The sequence below is a fragment of the Chaetodon auriga genome, chromosome 16 (genome assembly GCF_051107435.1).
Source record: "Chaetodon auriga isolate fChaAug3 chromosome 16, fChaAug3.hap1, whole genome shotgun sequence".
NCBI lineage: Eukaryota > Metazoa > Chordata > Actinopteri > Chaetodontiformes > Chaetodontidae > Chaetodon > Chaetodon auriga.
Window position 1 is genome coordinate 1,143,716 of NC_135089.1, and position 18,785 is coordinate 1,162,500.

Genomic DNA, 18,785 nt, shown 5'->3' on the forward strand with positions numbered 1-18,785 from the left:
GGTCGGCGGCCTCGGCGACGGACGCTCACAGAGACTCGCTGGCTTCCTGTAGAAGAGGGGCTGAGGTTTCTGGGCTTCAAAACCAGGAAACTGAGGGACCAACGGGGACGCCGAGGGGCCCGGCGGCTCAGGGGCCCCGCCTGCGGGAGGTTCTCCACCTTTCAAACACACGAAGGAGGAAGTGACGAGCCACAGGAACTGAACCAGGAGCTAAAGGTTCCTCCAGCGGACAGCCTGGTTCACACGGCGTCTGAACGCTGAGGCGGCCGGCCGGCGCGCGCTGACCCTCATCCAAAAGTTCCTGAGATCCTAAAAGAGGTTCCTGGAAGAGTTCCTGCAGTCGAGAAGGGGCCGAACGTGTCGGAGCCAGTAGAAGACGACCATACTGATGGTTTTCACGTTTGGCTGCTTGGCTACAGCTTAGAGACGTCACCGTGAACGCCGTCCATCAGGAAACTACTTCCTTCCTGTCAGTTCAGCTCACTTCCACCAAAGCGAACAGACTGAAAACCATTTTCAGTGAACTCACAGGAAGGAAATCGTTCCACGGCGTCGGCGCATCAAAGTGTTCGGACATCTTTTTTAATCAAGTTCAGGTTTTAAGACGAAATGTGAATTTAGAATTTAGAGACAAATGCAGTTTGAAAAAGTCAGAGCGTCTTTGAATGCACCACAGCGGCGACCTTCCTGCTCCAAACGGCCTTAACTCATGACAACAGACGCTCGAACAGACGATCGATGGATCGACTGACGCACAGAAAATGAATCCGGTTCCAGTTTCTCTGATGTGACCGTGAACTCATCGTCTTGAAGGAAGCATTTGAAGGCATCACTTTGGTTTTACACAGCAAACTATTGATGAAGCTGTGATGGATTATTGATCTGCAAACAGCTGAGCATCAAACTTCAGGATGGTTCAAGTGAAGTGAGTCGGTCCGTCTTAAAGGGTTCAACAGGTAAAACCAGCAGTACGGTCAACTTCACCGTGTGACTCCCATCACGCCGCCAGAGTCCAAACTTCTTACCATTCACTGCGTTCAGGCCCGATTGGCCAATCGGGATCAATACTGGTGCGTCCTTACTTTGTGTGGCTTTGTACAATTCATAGTCTGAAACGGGACACCTGAGCCTTAAACTAAAACATTAACCGAAGAGGAGACACAAAAACAGCAGCATTTCACCGACAACATCCTTCTCTCAGACCTCACGGATTCTGAGCGGCGGCGTGAGAGGCGAGGAGCGAGCACGAGGTAAAAGGAGGAGTCACTGAATCCGGAGGAATGACATTACAGCTGCGACGAGGGTTTCACTTCACAGATTCGCACATTATCACTTCTTTTTTTTTTGTCTTTCCGGGGTTTGAGGTAACCGAGACGGCCGCAGACCTGCAGAGGAGTCGCTTCAGACGCAGAGGAGACACACACTCGTCAACAAACACTCAATAAGTTAAGGAATAAAAAAACATCAGCGCCGGCGTCACTTCCTCTTCCTCTTCCTCTCTCTGGAGGCAGAGGAGGCCGTCAGGAAAAGGAAAAGTCCACACGGTGTTAAGAGAACGATGACGTTAGAAGGAGAAGAAGAAGAAGCCACTGAGCGTTTCAGAGGGGCTTCCTGTCGTGACTGTCAAAATAAAAGCTTGCGATCACACAGTGGGCGACAGACTTGAACGACGACGCGGGGAATGAATTTCAGCTTCGTGTCCTCATTAAACTGCTGAGTGTGAAAGAGGTGGAACGACACTGATCCAGGACCAGGCAGCTCGACGGCGAAGCTAACTGCACGAGGAGGAACTGCGCTCAAACCTGCTACATCTGCTAAATTGCATTATTATCGCTGAGCGACGGAAACACAGTGAGTGATGTGTTCAAATGCAGTCCAAGAAAAGGAAGCCTGGAGGCGTTTGGCGGTTAATGTTTGGCGGGTTGACAGGGCGTGTGTGGGGGCTCGTCGTGGTGTGGCGTGGCGTGGCGTGGCGTGTTCAGCCCCGTGTGTCTGTGGCGTGTTTAAATGAAACTGTATTGCACAGAACTGGAATGACTTCAAAAATCAACGAAGCAACGACCAAACAAATAAAACCTGCATGTCTCTACGAACGTCGACGGAAATCCCATCGAGTTCACTTATTTCCTCTTCCTCCTCCTCGAGCACTTCAGCAGCATTTTTTTAATTCAGCACCAAAAACGCCTCGAGCATCAGCCGTCGGGTTGAAGGGGTTAAGCGGTCGTCTTGGTGTTCTGGGAACGTTGTGGGGGAAACGGGAGGCGCTCGGCCGGGGAGGAGGAGCTCCCCTCCGGCGGCGGGAGGAGTCGTTTGACCACGGCGGCGCGGGCCAACAGAAAAAGAAAAGAGCCAAACTCTTCGGTGTCTTCGGATGCTGCGGCCGATGAAATCTTTTCTGAAACTGCTGTCGCTCCTCCAGAGGAAGAGGGAGGAAGAGGAGGCGCGCTCATCTCTCCTCCTTCCTGGACACCTTAGAGGAGTGCCACGCAGTGGACCTGAGGACACAAAGGACACGAGACGTCCATCTGTTAGAGACAAGTGTGTCTTTGACATTCAGACGTGGAATGTAACTGAGTACATTGACTGTACTGCTGTACACAGTCAAGGTACTTGTACTTTGTTGTTTATACAACTTTATACTTCTACTGCACACCTCAGAGGTAAACGTTGTGCTTTTACTTTTGTCTGACAGCTTCAGTTACTCTTCAGATTCCCTCCTGTCCAGTGAAAAGCTCGTATCTCCAGCTGTGTTGATGCTGAATGTTTGAGCTGAACTGAAGGATGAAGAGTTCCTTCATGTCTTCTTCAGCTCAGTAAACTCTTTAAAAGCCTCTCGGATCAGCTGAAAATCATCGTCACAAAGCTGAAAACAGCCTGTTTTTCTGAGCTTGTCACACTTTTTGGAGATACGTGGTTCTCAGAGGACGGCTGCGCTGCAGACATGCGATGATCTTCTAGAATCTGATGCACTGATGAAGATTAAAGCACCAACAGGATATAAAGGAGTTCACTTCCTGTCCCGCAGGCCTGACGTCCTGCTCAACAGTCATCGTCAGTGTTTGCTTTACGGCTTTGAGCCGAAGACGCCGCAGTGCAGGAACGTCAGTCTGTTTGTGCTACAGGCTGCAGCGAGCTCCAGCACAAATACTTCATTCTGACTCCCCCTCCTCCTCCTCACCTGATGAAGGTCTTGAAGGCAGCACTCTGAGGGTTGATGCACAGCGGCACTCGTTTTCCCTGCTGGTGCTCCGTGATGAAGCGATGGATTAACTCTGATGAGGGGACAGAGAGCAGATCGGCCGATCAGACAAACACAAACGTTTGGGATGGAGGTGGAAGCCCAGATATCGAGGAAGCGACCGCGCGGCGTCGTACCTTTTCCCTGCCACACGGACAGCAGGCTGTTCTCGTAGCTGTGGCTGAACGGCCGCTCGGCGACCGGCTCGAAGTCTCGCGTGTAAACTCGCCCACTGGGGACAGAATAGCAGCACTGACACATGCAGGTGTGGTAACGCAGTCGGCCTTCGTCCAGGTACGGGTGGGACAGGGCGTCGCTGCCGGAAATCCGCTTAGCCTGAAGACAACGAGGAAAGAAAAGAGGAAACGAGTGAGAAACTGAGACTCATCCGCAGTTCATCAAAGATCAAAAGAAGCATCAAACTCGGCTCTGAAGCCTCAAACCTCACCGGATCAAAGACCAGCATCCGGCAGAGCAGGTGCACCGCCTCGTGCGTGGCTCCATCAGACAGCATGTAGAGCACCGACAGCGACGGCTGGAACACAAACAGGTTGTTTCATCAGTTCCCGTCGGACGCGTCCAATCAGACGCTGCTCGGCCGACGTTTTCTGTCTGCAGACGCACTGGATGAAGTCACTGCAGAAAACTGAGCTCGCGTCGTTCACAAAGGTTCAATTAAAATGTGTAATTAATCAAATTTAATCCCGATTTCAAAGATAAACAGATTACAGCGACAGACACTTGGTCTCGTCAGCTTTGCTCTTTCAATTTTACTTCTACTCTCACTGTAGTTTTCTCTGCCTCTGGTTGGTTATTTTTTACTCTTCTGTATTTGTTTCCATCTGAATTTCCCGTCTGAAGATCAATAAGTCACGAGAGGCAGATGTGCTGAGCTTCTCGTGGTTGATGTGGAAATCAAGCGACTGGACGTGGAGCTGACGGTGGATCTGATGCTTTACTGCCCTCTGCTGGCCAAACACACCAGTAAGACAGCTTTAACTTTGTTTCAGTCAGTTCTTCTCCGAGACGCCTTTGAAAATCACTGACGTCACACACTCCTGGTTTTCGCTGCTTGTGTGTACCGGTCACGTACACACCCAAAATATCCCGACTCAGGCTCACGACGGCGAGACGCAACAAACCTCAAACCGTCGATCGCTCTGCTTTTATTAGCAAAGAGCGACGACACCGCCGGCGGCGACCAGCTCCGTCAGCTCTGCTGTCAGGTACTACAACAGCATCATATCCGTCAGCTGTACTTCGTGGTAATGCAGTAACTGTACTGCAGCTGTTGTCTGGGCAAAGTGCTCCGTGGTGTCTGTGCTCTGCTCGACAGTTTGGGCGGAAAGAGGCTCAGACATCGTTTTAGAGTCTTCAAGAGAAATGATCAATTTCAGATTCATCTCATTATGTGGAGCAACAAGAAGGAGAAAAATAAGGTGGAGAAGCTGTGAACTCGATATCTGCAGCTCAGCATTAATTAAAGTGACAGCCAGAAGTGTATCAGACAGCTAGAACTTTAATTACAAACGCTAAAGGCTGAACCTGTTCTGGATCCAAACCAGGTTCAGGTTTGATGAAGCGATGGAGCTCAAACTCTGAACGCCTGAACACCATCGTGGAGTTTTTGTTGGTGGTGGATTGAGCGAGCAGACCACACAGTCACGTACCGGTTTGTGCGGCCCCCTCAGGATGTGGGCTCTGGCTCCTTCACAGGCCGACGCCAGGGCCGACAGAGGAGGCGTTCCCAGCAGATCTGTGATCAGATCCAGCTGTAACACACCGAGAGGAAAACGATATCAAACACAGGTACTCTGATCATGAAGTGCAGGAAAAGCTGCGTCCTTTCACTGAGAGGATCGCTGCTTCTGTGTCACATGACTAGAAATGGAAAATTTTAGGGCTTTAATCTGCTGCTCCAACAAAAACTGTTTGAAGACATTTTAAAGAATAATCAATCAGAAGAGGAACAAGAGATTATCGACGCAGCAAAAAACATGTGAAAACTGGGAAAGCCTGGACACGTGCTGACTCAGCAAACATCACGCAGGTGAGGCTCAAACGTCACACAGGGGAGGCTCAAAAGTCAGTCTGACGTCTGACCCGGTGAGGTGGTCTCACCTGCTGAATGGGGCTCTGGGCCTGGAAGAGGATGCGTCGTCCCAGCAGCTCTGCGAAGATGCAGCCCACTGACCAGACGTCGATGGCCGAGCCGTAGTGTCGGCAGCCCATCAGCACCTCCGGCGCCCTGTAGTACTGCGTCACCACCTCCTGGGTCATGTGACGCGACGGGTCGGGCTCCTCCACCCGCGCCAGGCCGAAATCACAAATCTAAGCGGAGACAGAGTTATGATGAGGCCTTCAAAGACGCCGCTGGTTTGTTGACACGACATCGCCGAGCCTTTTCCTGCAGGTCTGACCCTGAACGCCCATGTTAGTTAACCCCCCCCCCCCCCCCCCACTCTGAGGACACCCAGAGACCACGCACACAGGTGCAGTCAGGCTTTACCTTCAGCAGGCAGTTGCTGTTGACCAGCAGGTTTCCAGGTTTGATGTCCCTGTGCAGGATCCCAGCAGAGTGCAGGTACTTCAAACCTGAAACGACAACACATTTCTTCTTCTTCCAGATTCTCGAGTCACAAACTGCTTTAATCTCTGATTCATGAATATGTCTCATTTCTTCTGTAAGACATTTAAACTACAGACGTCCTGTCTTCACCCTCATTCCTGCCAAACCAGCCAGAAGTGTTCAGCTGGGAAATAAAGCTCGAGACGGCGTTTCTCCTGACACGTCAGACAGGAAGCTGTCGCATTAAACTCCTGACAGAACAGAATCAGACACGCTGGTGTCGGTGTGCTGTGACAGATCAGAGGGCTGCTGGGCGACCGTCTATTGATCAGTCCTGCAGTTTGATGCAGCTTTGGCAATGTCAGATGTAAAAAAGATGAATTTTTCTGCTCTCAAGTCGAGCTGGAAAATCATGATTATTCCAAAATAAAAGTCTGGAGGGAAAAAAAAATCAAAATGCAGGAAATCCAAACTTATTGGGTGAATTTAACAGGAAACAAAGGGCTTAAACAGCCTCGTGGGCCTGATCTGGATCCAGGGTTGAAGTGTGAGACACAATTTAAAATCCTTCTAAAATCTCTTTTCTAGACATCCAGTATATTTTCTCGACCATCAGCGATAAATATTATTAATCTAGGACATAAACTACTGATGCACTGACGCCTCGTCTTGTCCCTCAGGCTGCAAACGGCCATGAACACCAGCTTCACCAACACCACACCCCCGCTGAACCGACACCGGCCGCTCACCTCGCAGGATCTGATAGAGGAAGACCTTGATGTGGTCGGTGGTGAGAGGCTGAGGAGACACGATCACTTTGTGGAGGTCGCTCTGCATCAGTTCTGTTATCACGTAGCTGCGGGGGGGTTGGCTGTCAAGGAAAAAAAGCGCTCGCACACGGACTGACCTCCGCCTACACCAACACGCTGCATCTCTGAGCACAAGTCTCATTTCAGGTTGTTGAACAAGTGTCAATAAAGCAAAAAGAGGATCAGGTGGTTAAATATTCACCTGTGCCAGTGTCACATGTGCAGTGATGAGCTGGATTTAGACCTGAGAGCAGCAGCTAAATTAAGTGAATGAAAGGAGGACGTGACAGACAATTAAAAGAAGAGAAAGTGGGACAGAGGGTGAGGAAGTGAATGCATGTGGTGACGCAGACGGTTCACAGTCTACACGATGAGATAATGACCCAAACCAAGGCCTGGCTGACTTCTGATCAGCTGCTCTCTCACACATAAAGGCAGGATACATTTCCTCAAAGCAGTCGATCTGCGGAGGCTGCAAGATGTCCAGAGCCGACAAAACCTGCACCAAACAACAGAAACAGAAAGGTTTTAGTGTTCCTCCATCGTGAACATCCCCGGGCTCACGTCCCCTTCGTCCGCTCATTACATTGTCGTGTTTGAAGAAGCACAGCATCCTCAGCTCTCTGAAGACCCTCTTACAGGAGACCAGGTTCTGGAAGACGTTCGGCATCTTCTTCAAAGCCACCTTGCGGCCGTCGCGTGGATCCGTAACAGACCTGCGAGAAATTGAGAGTCACAGGTTTTATTCACGCTCAGGCTGGTTTGGCACTTTTAGCACATTGAGACATTTAATTATGGAAATAAACGAGGAGCTCAGCAGAAAATTCATCTGCAAGTAACTTCAAATAAATCATCTGAGAGGTTTTCGGTGAACAAACACGAAACACTTCCTGCTTCTGGATTAGCTAACTTAGAGGTTTTTCTGGATTTCTTTGCTTTATATGACGGTAAACTCAACATATCGAGGTTTTGGTTTGTTGGTCAGATGAAATAAGCCTTCAGTAAGTAAATACGTCTTTGTAACTGTTTCTTTATGGCTTAACTCAGTTACGACAAACGACACTTTTCACTGAGTGTTTGAGTGCTGAGAGATGTTTCCTCCTGTTTCATTTGACTCTCGGTTTGGTTTCTGACCTCGTGCTCACGTTGCTGCTGTCCCTGTTTTATCGGTATGGTCGTGCAGCTGAAGGTGAGACTCGTTTGAGAGGAAAATGTGAGCAGACATGAGGTTCACTGTGGTGGATGTAACTGGTTTCATGTCTCTGCAGACAGTGAAAGGGAATCAATGGCTGCCTGAACAACAACAGTTCTTCAAACCTCCAGGGCGAGCTTGAGGCTCACGGTCAGCAGACATGCAGGGTGTGTATTTTAACGGCCAAAACATGCAAAACACCGGGATGGTCCTTAATAACGTGTGTTTACCAGACTACACCAAATGCGCCATAGCCGATGGGACGGTCCGGCTCCATCTCTGCAGGGCTGGGCACCTCGCTGGCCGGGTTGCTGAAGGGCTGAGGCACCGCCGCTCCGCCGCCGGTGCTCCCTCCGAGAGCGGTGGGGTGACGAGGGGTTCCAGCCGGGGCAGTGGGTCCGGCCAGGCACGGTGTGGCGCTGAGGCCCGTGGAGGGGGCTCCGCAGGAGGAGTTGACACAGAAATACTTGTGGCCCAGCTCAGAGCCCGGAAACAAGTCTCCACAGACGGTCTGCCGGCCTGCGCCGTGAAATGCCATCCTCCCCTCACCAGACCCCCAAAACAGTCCACTTTATCGGCACCAAGCTGCTGCTGCTGCCCGGCTAGGCGCGGAGGACACACGGCTCCTCACCCAGCATGACCCGTTAGTTTCCTGAGAGTGAAGCAGAGAAGATTGAGATCTGAAGCTGATGTAAACAAGCGAGCTCGATGCCAAAAAGAAGAAAATGTGCCGTATTAACGCCGCAGACAGACGAGGCTCGTTTATTTAGCGAGGATGTGCAAACAAACAGATTAAACGTCTGGAGCGCGTCGATTAAACAGCTAAATCCACCAAACACCGTCCTGGATGTGGCGGACAACTAACGAACAAACCACTGATTCATGCACTTTAATCGGCCAGCTGAGTTACCTTTGTGTGCTTACCTGGTTAGTGAAGCTGCTCGGTTAACTCAGCTAACTGTGTCCAGCTAGCTAACGACGGTCAGCGACGACTCCAAAATGAGATAAAATGGCATGAGCCCGCCGATGCTAACCTCAGCCACGCACGCTGCAGAGCCGTTCTCACGGACACAAACATGGACATGAACGTTTTTGTCTTTCTGTTTCAAATGACTGATTAAAAAAAATCTGCCGTCGGGAAACCAGCTAGCTACTTGCTAACCAGCCGTTCCAGCTAATGCGTTAACCCACTGATGCCTCTGACCCACATAACTATCACTAGCTGGGTACACTGACCTAGCTACATATTTCAGTCAGAAAACCTCCCACTAGTAATCTAGTTTAACCAACGTACAAATCAAGCTCGGTTAATGCCGGTGTGGCACGAAAACAAGCTCCAAAAAAGGCGAAAGATCCTACTTAGATGCCCGTCGGCGGAGCTCCTGCTCCGGCTCCTACAGCTAGCCGAACTATTAGCTAGATCTGTGATATAGCCGACCAGCTAGCTGCAGCTAGCTCTGGACTGCTCGCTAGCTGGCCGTCGCATCGTGATATCCCATGAACAAGCGGTCCATAAGGGCAGTTTCTTGTGTTTTCTGGATGATGTCTCTCATCCAGCAGCCTCTCCGTTTATCTGAAACCAGCTGAATATCTGGTCGCTTTTACAGCGACGGCTACTGCTAGCTGGCTAGCTTGTTAAGTAGGAGGAGCTGGTAAAGCCGGGTGGGGGAGGGTTGATGCTTTGCACCCTGCTGTAAACAATGCTAACGCTAAGTTAGCTTCATAGAACCAGCTGAGAAAATCTGAATGAAGACCACAATCACACAGACTCTCGTGAAGATCATTTCAACTTGAATCCACACATGCATTTTACTGCCTTTTAATACAGTAGTAACGAGGCGCTATGCACTATGCATCAAGTACAATCAATATGCACAGCCACAGAAATGTGTCACCAAGCTACAAATTACATGGCAATTTACCTTTTTTCAAGAATTACAAATCAGCATCCGTAAGAGCAAAGATCATATGAAGCAGAGAAGTTATGCACATTCAATGTTCATGGGGATACACAAACAACTATTAGTTTGCCTTTATCAGCTATAGAAAAGTGTATTTACACGATGGCCCGTCTGAAACACTTGCTCCTATGTCCTGCTCGGTGTCCCTGCTCTGAAGAGTCTGACAAAGGCAAACTGGAGACTGTTTAGTCATAAATTAGGAGAGAAACTGAAGTAAGTCATATTTTTGTATGTCGGCATACTTGAGGTCTTCAGGTCAGTTTCCTCGTTCTAAACAAACACTGATATCGTGGAATAGAAATGATCTAAAAACAGCGACGGCTTTACAAAATCATGACAGGCTGTGCAAGTCAGGTCAAAATGAAAATGATGACATGATGGCAAATACAAACAGCTAATCGCAAAGCCATATGAATAAAAATACACATTGATTTTCCTTCGTGAGAATGAGCAGAGGTTTCCTTTTTGTCGTACCCACAGTCTCTTCCCTGACGTCTCATTTTACAACATCGTACAGTGGAACGCGTACAGTGGGGCGTGTCTCTCAGTGTTTGTGGCAGGCGAGCTGTTTGACACGGCCCATGGAGCTGAAACAAAGGCCTGACGGGCCGCTGTCCTCATGAAACCAGGAGCGAGGCTGAGGAGGAAAGACGGCGTCCGTCCACGGCAGCCCGTCCCGGTCTGCGTCCTCTTCTGGCAGTCTGAAAATCTGCAAAGCGAAAACAAAGTTAATGCAAATGTCACATGAAACCACACAGTTCAGATGAGCTTCAGCTGTTTTTCGAACCCATCAGTGCTTCTAGCTGTCCAGAGGTCTAAAAGGTCACAGCACGAGCCACGTGTCAGCGTTCTGGGGTGAAAATATGTTTGGAATCAGCTGATGGTGTTGCAGAAAACACTCAGCCGCTCCTCATCCTCTCCGCCTGTGCTGCTGTTAGGAGTGCTGTCATCATCCATCTCCTGCAAGCCCAAAGGAACTGAGCGACAGACGTGGAAACATCGTCCATGTCTGCTGATTTTCATGTGGACAGCAGATCGATCCACTCAGCCTGGCTATGGACTGAACCTCAGCATCTTCTTCCTAATGATTCCACGCTGACCAATCACAGGTCTGGAACTGACTGCAGTTCACTCATTGATCATTTCACTCCAGAACATCGATGAAACACGGTGGACACGTCTAAATCGATGCAGTAGAATCACAGATATACACACATTCTTCTGAGTAACACCTGGTGCCTATATTACCCATAATGCAACTGACGGCTGACAGTTCAGTTACATCCAGCGTCCAACGCTCCTTGATGGAAAACGTCATGAGGTCAAGGAACTTAAGCTACATCATCGTGCGATGGTGGACGTTACTGGTGTGTCTGCTGTGGTCGCTTTCAATACTGCTGCTGCAAGGAACTGTGGGACGGCGTTAACTCCTTTCCTTTCGTAAAGGATGGTCCAGGCATCCTAATCTGAAGGAGGTAGGAAAGGAAGCACTGAAGCGCCTTTCTTTAGGATTCAGAGGACTCGTGTGTCTTCTGTCTGACTCAACACAAACACTTTTAATGCTGCCGAGCAGCCAATCAGCAGCTTCCCTTTAAGAGCATCAGCCTGAATGAAAAACAAGCGAAGAAGAACGTGTTTACACACCTGGACTGGACGCAGTCGTTCCCATCCTCTCCCCCGATGAGTCCTCGTCTGCCTTTGCCTCCATTTCACCAACTCCCCCGCCTCCATCCCCAGCCCCACCCGTCCCACCCGACCCGCCCCCCCCGCCCTGCCAACGTGCTAGCTGTGGGGCTGGGGGGCGATGCTGGAGCAGTCAGTTACTAGCAGTCCCACAGTGCTAGCACTGGACACAGTGACGGCCACGCTGGTGGTGCCCACGGGACCGGCGCTCGTCCCGTCGGGGTTGGGGTCCACCTGATTGGCGTGGGTGCCCATGTGACCCTGGAGCTGCGTGGCCGTCTTGCACTGCACCCCGCACAGCTGGCAGAGCAGCACCCCGCCGGCCCCCGTGCCCCCGAAGCCCCCCCGAGCCCCGCCGCTCTCCTTCCACTCCTGGCCATGGTGCTTCTGAGCGTGGACACGCAGGTAGGTGAGCGTGGTGAAGCCTGGAAACAGAGACGACACTTCCTGTTTGTTTCACCTCGTTATCACAGAAACACTGTTACTATACGTTTTTCATGGACGTGGGAGGAACGAGAAAACACGGAAAAATGATGAAAGAGTGTGATGAAGACTCAAAGCAGAGAGAGAGAGAGACAGCGAGAGACACTAATTACTGAGACATTAATGAAGCTCTCTGCAATAACCACAGTGAACACCTGTCAGCTACTTCACAATAAAAGCCTCTTGATGAGGAATACTTTGAATATAAAGCAGCTGATGTTGGCCTTGCATCAGCAGCTCTGATGCAGCCAGAAGCCACCAATAAACAGTCAAATCAGGCCGATCTCTGACAGGATGAACAGGAAGCAGGAAGTGAAACTAAGCTCCAGACCACAGAGGTTCAGTCAGAGGCTGAAAAGCTTCCTGTCAGACACAGCTGGGCCGAGCTTTGACTGAGTAAAAGCCGACGTGAGTTAACGAAGGCGTGCTGACTCACTGCGGTTGCACAGGTGACAGGCGTGGTGCTGCGACTGGTTGTGGACCCTCATGTGGTCGGTGATGTAGGCGGCGGACAGCAGCTTCCCGCAGATGTGACACGGCACCTTCTCCTCGTGGCGGATCAGGTGGGCGCGGAGTCGATCCCGAGTGGCGAACGCTGACGTGCACGTCTGCGGAGAACAGGAAGACGAGCGAGGAAGCATGTAAAGGTGGAAAGAGGCACACAGACGGACAGAGAGGGACTGTATTATTGGTATATATCACACCATATTTATCATATATTACATGATACTATACTTTATATTCTTGTGCTCCATTGCTTTACTATACTTTATATCCTATTACTACATTTCACCTCAGCTTTCATATCCTGTATACGTGTTATGCTGATTTGTCAGTTTTATTAAGTTGTATATTCTATTTCTATATTAATCATTAATCATATTATATATTATTCTGCTGTTTGCTGTTATAGTACATGGTTTCATATGTACCCTCCTACATGTACTGTGCAGTACTTTCAACAGTACTGCAGTATTAGATGAAGTACGACACTGGTCGAGGGTACTGTGTGTACATGTACTGCTTCTTCTAATGGACTCATTTCTGTCTGCTGCCTGAACGTCCTCTCTGGGATCAATAAAGGATAATCTCCTCTCATCTTATCTTATCTTATACCACAAACTGAAGTGAAATCTGTTGAGAGATAAAATGGCAGAAAAATCACACGGACGTATAAGCAGCAGTGAATACGTGAGTCCAGTAGACGGAGGAGGACGTTACCGTGCACTTGAACGGTCTCTCCGTGGAGTGGACCTGGCGGACGTGGCTGTTGAGGTGGTCCGGTCTGAAAACACACACAAACATGAACAAGTCAATGAAAGCAGGTGAAACAGTGATGTGGTCTCCTGGTCTACGAGGACGGAGACGTAAAGTTTCATCTCTGGTTCTTAAAGATCTGGTCTCCTCAGCTGTGAGGTTGTGGATCTCAGTCCGTACCGAGAGAAGGCCTTGGCGCAGTGAGGACAGATGTACGGCTTCTCCACGCCGCCCTGGTGCGAGCGCACGTGATAGCTCATCCGGTCTTTCCTCTTGAAGCGCTGCTGGCAGATGGGACAGGAGTACGGCTTCTCGTCCGAGTGGGACAGACGGTGCCGGTTGAGGTGGTAGACGTCTCTGAAGGCCTTTCCACAGGCCTCGCAGGCGTGGTTCTTCCTCACCTGGTTGGTGCTGGGATTGGGATTGGGATTGGGATTCTGTGGAGCAGCAGCAGAGAAGTTATGAGGCTTCGTCCGGTCGGAGGAGAGAAGACAGTCCTGCTGCAGAGGACAAGCTGAGGGACAGCAGAGGACAAGCTGAGGGACAGCAGAGACTCTGAACCTCAACAGTACAAATCTGATTCCAGAGCAGCTGAATGCTGCGTGAAGCATCCATCGAACACACACGCACACACACACACACACACACACACACACACACACACCTGCTCCATGGAGCCCACCACAACAACAGCTGCCTGGATGGGTTGAGGCGGCGCAGCCATGGTTACGGTCGCCGGGGCAATGGACACAGAGACCGGCTGGCCCTCTTGGTCGGCGTGCTGGCCGGGCGGGGGGAGGGTCTCTGGGGCGGCGTTGGGGGGAGGAGGCGCCTGCACGGGCAGGGTGAGGTGGAGGAGGGAGAGCGGGACCATCTGCTTCTCCGCCCGCGCCGCCTTCCCCGCTTCCTCCTTCTCTCGGGTGGCGCGGTCCTTCATCTTGATGCCCGTGTGCACCGACTGGTGCCGCCGCAGGTTGTAGCTGTTCTTGAACTCCTTGTTGCAGGTGGCGCAGATGTGGGCCGGCCGGCTCGGTTTGGCGAGCGGTTTGACTGACAGACAGAAAAACGACGTTTAGATTTCACCTTCCAGTTCAACCAGGCTGAACTTTATCAATACTTCAGACAGCAGCTGTTGAATGTTTGGACAGTGTGAAGGTTTTGTTTCCAGGTCTGTGATTCTGTTTTCAGTGTTCGTTACTCAGTAAAACTATGTGATGCGGATCAGGATCAAATGACGCTTTGGACTAAAGGTTCGACACTCTGCTCATTTTCAGGCTCATGCTTTTATTTTGGGTGTCTCATAGAAAATGTTTACATGCTTTAATGTTGAAAAAACACATTTTTCTCTTCCTGTCCATTGCTGCAGCACCTCTGTTCACCCTCTGCCTGAAACCGTCTGTTTGGTGCCTGTCTCTTTAAGGCCCCCTCTTGACAGCCTGCTCTGCTGCGATTGGTTAATGTGTGGAGCTGGAGGCTGGCTGGAGGTCTACGGATTGACGGCACCGCTGCTACAATCTACTTCCTGTTCCCCAAAGACGCCAAACAAACCAGAACATAGGGTCAGTACTGAGGTATGCCCCCCTCACCGGGCAGCGGCTCCTCGCTCAGGGCGGCAGTGTCGACGGTGGACGGCGGCGTGACGATGTGCTCGGCCGGAGGACTCTGAGCGGCGCCGGTCAGCTCGGGCAGCAGCTCGGACTGGAGAGGCGTCTCCGGCTGACTCTGAGTCGACGGCGTCTACCAGAACGAAACAGGAAGAAGTTTATTTGTATTCAGACGCTCAACTGGGCTGCGGGACTCTGGAGGGACCCCCAGGGTTCTGGTCTGCTGGATCAAAATGCTGTGATGGCCACCAATGGCAGGTCAGGATGAGGCGAAACTCTAACAGGTGTTTTTGGGGAAAGATAAGTAAACATCTGAGAGGGACTTCATCTAAGACCATTAAAACTGTCAAAATGTCTTCAGCTTCTCAGGTGAGACCATTTGCTGCTTCTCTCGCTTTTAGAACTGTGGACTAAATATCTTCAGGTTCTGGAGCGTCTGCAGGTCAGAGCGAGACGTCTGAGCACGATTTCCTCATTTCCGACGTCGAACTGATTGAACAGGTGAATCAGTGAACTGAGAAAATAACTTGCAGATTAACTCATGACACAAATGACTGATACACTCATGTCTCAGCATCTAAACCAGGACTCGTGGGGACCAGGACTGGATTACCAACCCAGCAAAGCGGGCAGATGTCCAGGGCCCCATCAGACTTGCAGGGGCCCTGAACGTCTCGGGGTCACATGTTCATGGAAACGTGTATTGATGAGCCGTTGCAGCACTTTGATCCCCCAGAAACATGTCGACTTCCTCCAAAGAATACGTCTCAGCACCAGAACATGGATGAAAACTATAACACAGGGACCATTTTGTGCCCCAGAGCCGCCTGACATGCAGGGACCCCCCCCCACCACCACCACCACAACACCAGTTTTTGACACGGGGCCCCTCGACCAGAGAGCCTCAGTGTCCAGTGTCAGAGTTCTAGTCATTCCGGTTCAGTTTGTGGTTCTGCGGTGAATTTTTACACACAAATTCACAATTCACAAAATTACCCCCCAGCACACAGCGGGCTGGGCCCCTGAGGGCCCCTGAGGGCCCCTGAGGCTGCTGCCTGCCTCCCTGTTAGTGATCCAGGTTCATCTGGACGTGATTGGTTACATTAATGATCACATTATCAATAAAGATCCAAACGGGGGGGGGGGTAACAGGAGAAAACCCCAAATCAAAACAGACAGAGAACACGTGACACAACCTGAGGAAGACCCCCCCAGGAAGGCAGCTTCACCCTGACCCTTCAGTGACCTCCTCCATCCTTCACACCCCCACCCCTCCTCTTTAACCCCATGCACAAATGTCAGCCCCCTCCTCCCTCATCAATGAGACTCACCTGAAAGAGGAAATTACTCCAGGAGGTGTCCATGCTGACTGAACGCTAACCGGCCTGGAGCGAAGCGGGGAGGGAGGAGGCAGCGGAGCCCGGGACGAGCGCTCCAACCGCCGCTAGGAAAACAAACGTGAGGCCTGTAGCGCAGCTGCTCTACTGTCCGGCTTAATTCATGGAAATACACAATGACAGCGGACGCGATCTCCCCTCAGATAACCACCAGTTATCAGGGTTTAAGATGATCTGAGCTCTGAATTAATGTGGCGGTAAACAGACGCTGACAAGATGAGTTTGTAAATGCGACAAAATGGTTGGTATCATGCTTTGCTTTAATGGTGCATTTTAATATCATTTGCTTATGTCTACTGGAATAAAATTTGGTGAATTGCATGCAAAATAGAGATTATTTTATACAGAAGATGAGCAGGATGTAGTCGAAACGTGTTAATCATAGTCAGCAGCTGTTCAGGAGTCATTTATTTGCGATAGCTCCGAAAAGGCCGCAGCGGCGGGTCCCAAGCCTCGGTGTTGCGTACAGCTCGTCCCCTAACTACAGCGCTCCTGGTCGGCCGCGGTCCATGGCTCCGCCTCGGTGTTTCAATCGACAGGATGACATCTTTCTCTTTTTTTCAAATTCTCTCCCTCGCTCCCTCTCGCCCTCCCTCCCTCTCCGTCTTTCTTCCTTTTCTTTTTTTATCTCTTCTTCACCCCCTCTGTCCCTCTCTGCTTTAAAGGGAAAGTATTTTGTGTATGCACCCTCCTCGCGGACCCCGTCTCGTCTCGTGCCGTCCCTCTCGCCCCCGCCGCCGCCGCCGCTTCACGGTAGGCCGACAAATAATGAAATCCGACATTTATAGAAGCAGCTCGGCCGTTAATTCCCCCGCTTTGCTTTCAAGAGAAAATCCACCAGCGCTGCCGAAAACACAAGCCGGGTTATCCGGATCACGCTCGCCGGACGCGCCAAACTCTTGGCTAAAATGGTGTCGGGTTTAGCTAAATCAAGGCTTTATCCTCGAGCATCTTAAAGGTAACGATGCGCGCAAGTGCAACAGCTGGATCTAACCTCAGTTCACATGACGTCCATTCTCCAGCTGGCCGAGCGGCACGGCGCACCAAACTCCATTCAGAAAATCCCAAATTTCACCCAAATTTCAAGTACGCTCGCTTTTAAACTCACAATGAATAAAACAACGGTCCTTTCTTCGTTCAGTAGAGTCATTTATAACTTCGGCGGACATATAATACACCAAAAAGGTATTCTGTTAAAAAAATGTAAGCTTTTCTCATTTTGTGACCAAAGTGGGTGGTCGGCAAACCGATTAGTTACTGCAACGAAGCAGCAGAAGTAGGACTTAATATGTATTATTTTGAAGGAAAATTAAAGGGAAATTTGTATTTAACATTGGAAGACAGTAATCTGTGGAAAGCAGGACAGTAAATATTTGTGAATGTGTGTGTTTCTCTCTGTGTATACCAGTATGCACAGAATATGTATGCAAATGTATATATGCTTTGCTCTTGAGAAAATGTGCCTGTGTGCATCATGAAATAGGGATTTTTCAGCATATCTCTCAGACCCTGATACCCCCTGATTCAGTCTCTTTCACCCGCAGCAAAAATCAACCTTAAAACAAGCTGATTTTGACAGGAAGTTCTGTCGGCCTGGAGCTTCAGTGCTGTTGTCTGTCTGGTGTGCTGCTGTTCAAGGCCTTGATTTTGGAGAATCTCGTTTCTCCAGGACCTGCAGAAACAGACACTGAAAAAAAAAACAACAACTGGAATCTGGTTTTCAGTTTTCTTTATTTTGAAGCTGCTTTTACAGTCAAATCAAACCACAAACAAAAGAACCATCGAATATATTAATCACAACAACAAATGTCTTTAAGTACGATGTCAGACTCTGTCGTCTGGTGATGTACATTTATACTCTGGAATAAAACATTTGAGGAAACGAGTTCCATCAAAAAGACGTTTCACACGTTGTGCGTCGACGCTCTCAGGCGTCCGTCAGTTTAAAACACGCCACGCAGCCGTCAGTGGTGACACTCGGCTCTTCACAGGACGTAAACTTTCTGCTTCTACCAACGACTAAAACAAAGAGGAAACACGTCAGAAACAAACCCAGAATCAAGAAGTCAGCGAGGCGTCAGCTGATCGGCATCGAGTCAGCTTTTCATCGACAGCAGGACAGAAACAGCAGCAGGAAGGAGATCAGAAACGCTTTGAAATGAGACGAAGTTCTTCTTTAGCGAGAACAAAACGACGTCGTCTGCATAAACTGAGACAAACGTCAGCGTTTCTCCGATTTCATCTTTACGAACTAAAAAATCAACGATAGAAGAAGAGACGAGGAAGTTTGGACACTTCTGTCTGAAAGTGAAGCTCAAAGATCAGAAAGTCGTTAACAAGTGTTTCACCGATCGGTTCACGAGAAGCAGCGGCGTGAGTCTGAAGTCTTTTCTCCGTCTATCGTTTGGTCCACGAGACGTTCAAAACCATCAAAAATCACATCTGAGGAGTTTTTGGTGAATTTCAAACGAACGTGTTTCAGACATGAAGGTGTCTAAATGTTGTTTCCATGCTCTGTTTGTTTGAGGTGTTTTCTTCTGCTGATTTCCTGTCAGTCCCAGAACAACGTTCAGTCAGACATTCACCAAAAAC

The 18,785-nt window shown here is 49.9% G+C and overlaps 3 protein-coding genes across 3 annotated transcripts in view; all 3 read right to left on the bottom strand.

Moving 5' to 3' along the window:
* Window positions 1–1,333: 1,333 nt before the first annotated feature.
* On the bottom strand, window positions 1,334–9,456 carry nlk1 (nemo-like kinase, type 1). Its single transcript, XM_076752471.1, has 12 exons — window positions 8,733–9,456; window positions 8,039–8,460; window positions 7,203–7,332; window positions 7,060–7,115; window positions 6,557–6,663; window positions 5,748–5,833; window positions 5,360–5,569; window positions 4,909–5,010; window positions 3,687–3,773; window positions 3,376–3,574; window positions 3,179–3,272; window positions 1,334–2,495 (listed from the first exon to the last, which is right to left on the bottom strand). The coding sequence occupies exons 2-12, from the start codon at window positions 8,344–8,346 to the stop codon at window positions 2,447–2,449; spliced, it is 1,428 nt and encodes a 475-aa protein (XP_076608586.1). The 5' UTR covers window positions 8,347–8,460; window positions 8,733–9,456; the 3' UTR covers window positions 1,334–2,446.
* A 138-nt stretch (window positions 9,457–9,594) lies between these two features.
* On the bottom strand, window positions 9,595–16,269 carry maza (MYC-associated zinc finger protein a (purine-binding transcription factor)). Its single transcript, XM_076752821.1, has 8 exons — window positions 16,128–16,269; window positions 14,779–14,929; window positions 13,857–14,242; window positions 13,373–13,629; window positions 13,157–13,220; window positions 12,372–12,543; window positions 11,414–11,877; window positions 9,595–10,478 (listed from the first exon to the last, which is right to left on the bottom strand). The coding sequence occupies exons 1-7, from the start codon at window positions 16,158–16,160 to the stop codon at window positions 11,552–11,554; spliced, it is 1,389 nt and encodes a 462-aa protein (XP_076608936.1). The 5' UTR covers window positions 16,161–16,269; the 3' UTR covers window positions 9,595–10,478; window positions 11,414–11,551.
* A 1,638-nt stretch (window positions 16,270–17,907) lies between these two features.
* The window catches only part of cdipt (CDP-diacylglycerol--inositol 3-phosphatidyltransferase (phosphatidylinositol synthase)), a 3,945-nt gene continuing 3,067 nt past the window's right edge, over window positions 17,908–18,785 (bottom strand). The window contains exon 6 of the mRNA XM_076752822.1: window positions 17,908–18,785. This exon is cut by the window's right edge and continues 946 nt beyond it. The gene's annotated coding sequence lies outside the window, so the exon portion shown is untranslated.

Bases quoted from the DNA above. Each gene is read 5' to 3' on its own strand.
- nlk1 (XM_076752471.1), bottom strand. From the start codon at position 8,346: ATGGCATTTCACGGCGCAGGCCGGCAGACCGTCTGTGGAGACTTGTTT. The intron at 6,664-7,059 runs GTATCCTGCCTT...ACCCCCCCGCAG, and splicing joins ATCGACTGCTTTGAGGAAAT to CTACGTGATAACAGAACTGA. The intron at 3,774-4,908 runs GTACGTGACTGT...TTTGTGTTCCAG, and splicing joins TGAGGGGGCCGCACAAACCG to CCGTCGCTGTCGGTGCTCTA.
- maza (XM_076752821.1), bottom strand. From the start codon at position 16,160: ATGGACACCTCCTGGAGTAATTTCCTCTTTCAG. The intron at 14,930-16,127 runs GTGAGTCTCATT...TCGTTCTGGTAG, and splicing joins GGAGTAATTTCCTCTTTCAG to ACGCCGTCGACTCAGAGTCA. The intron at 12,544-13,156 runs GTAACGTCCTCC...TGTTCTCCGCAG, and splicing joins AGAGACCGTTCAAGTGCACG to ACGTGCACGTCAGCGTTCGC.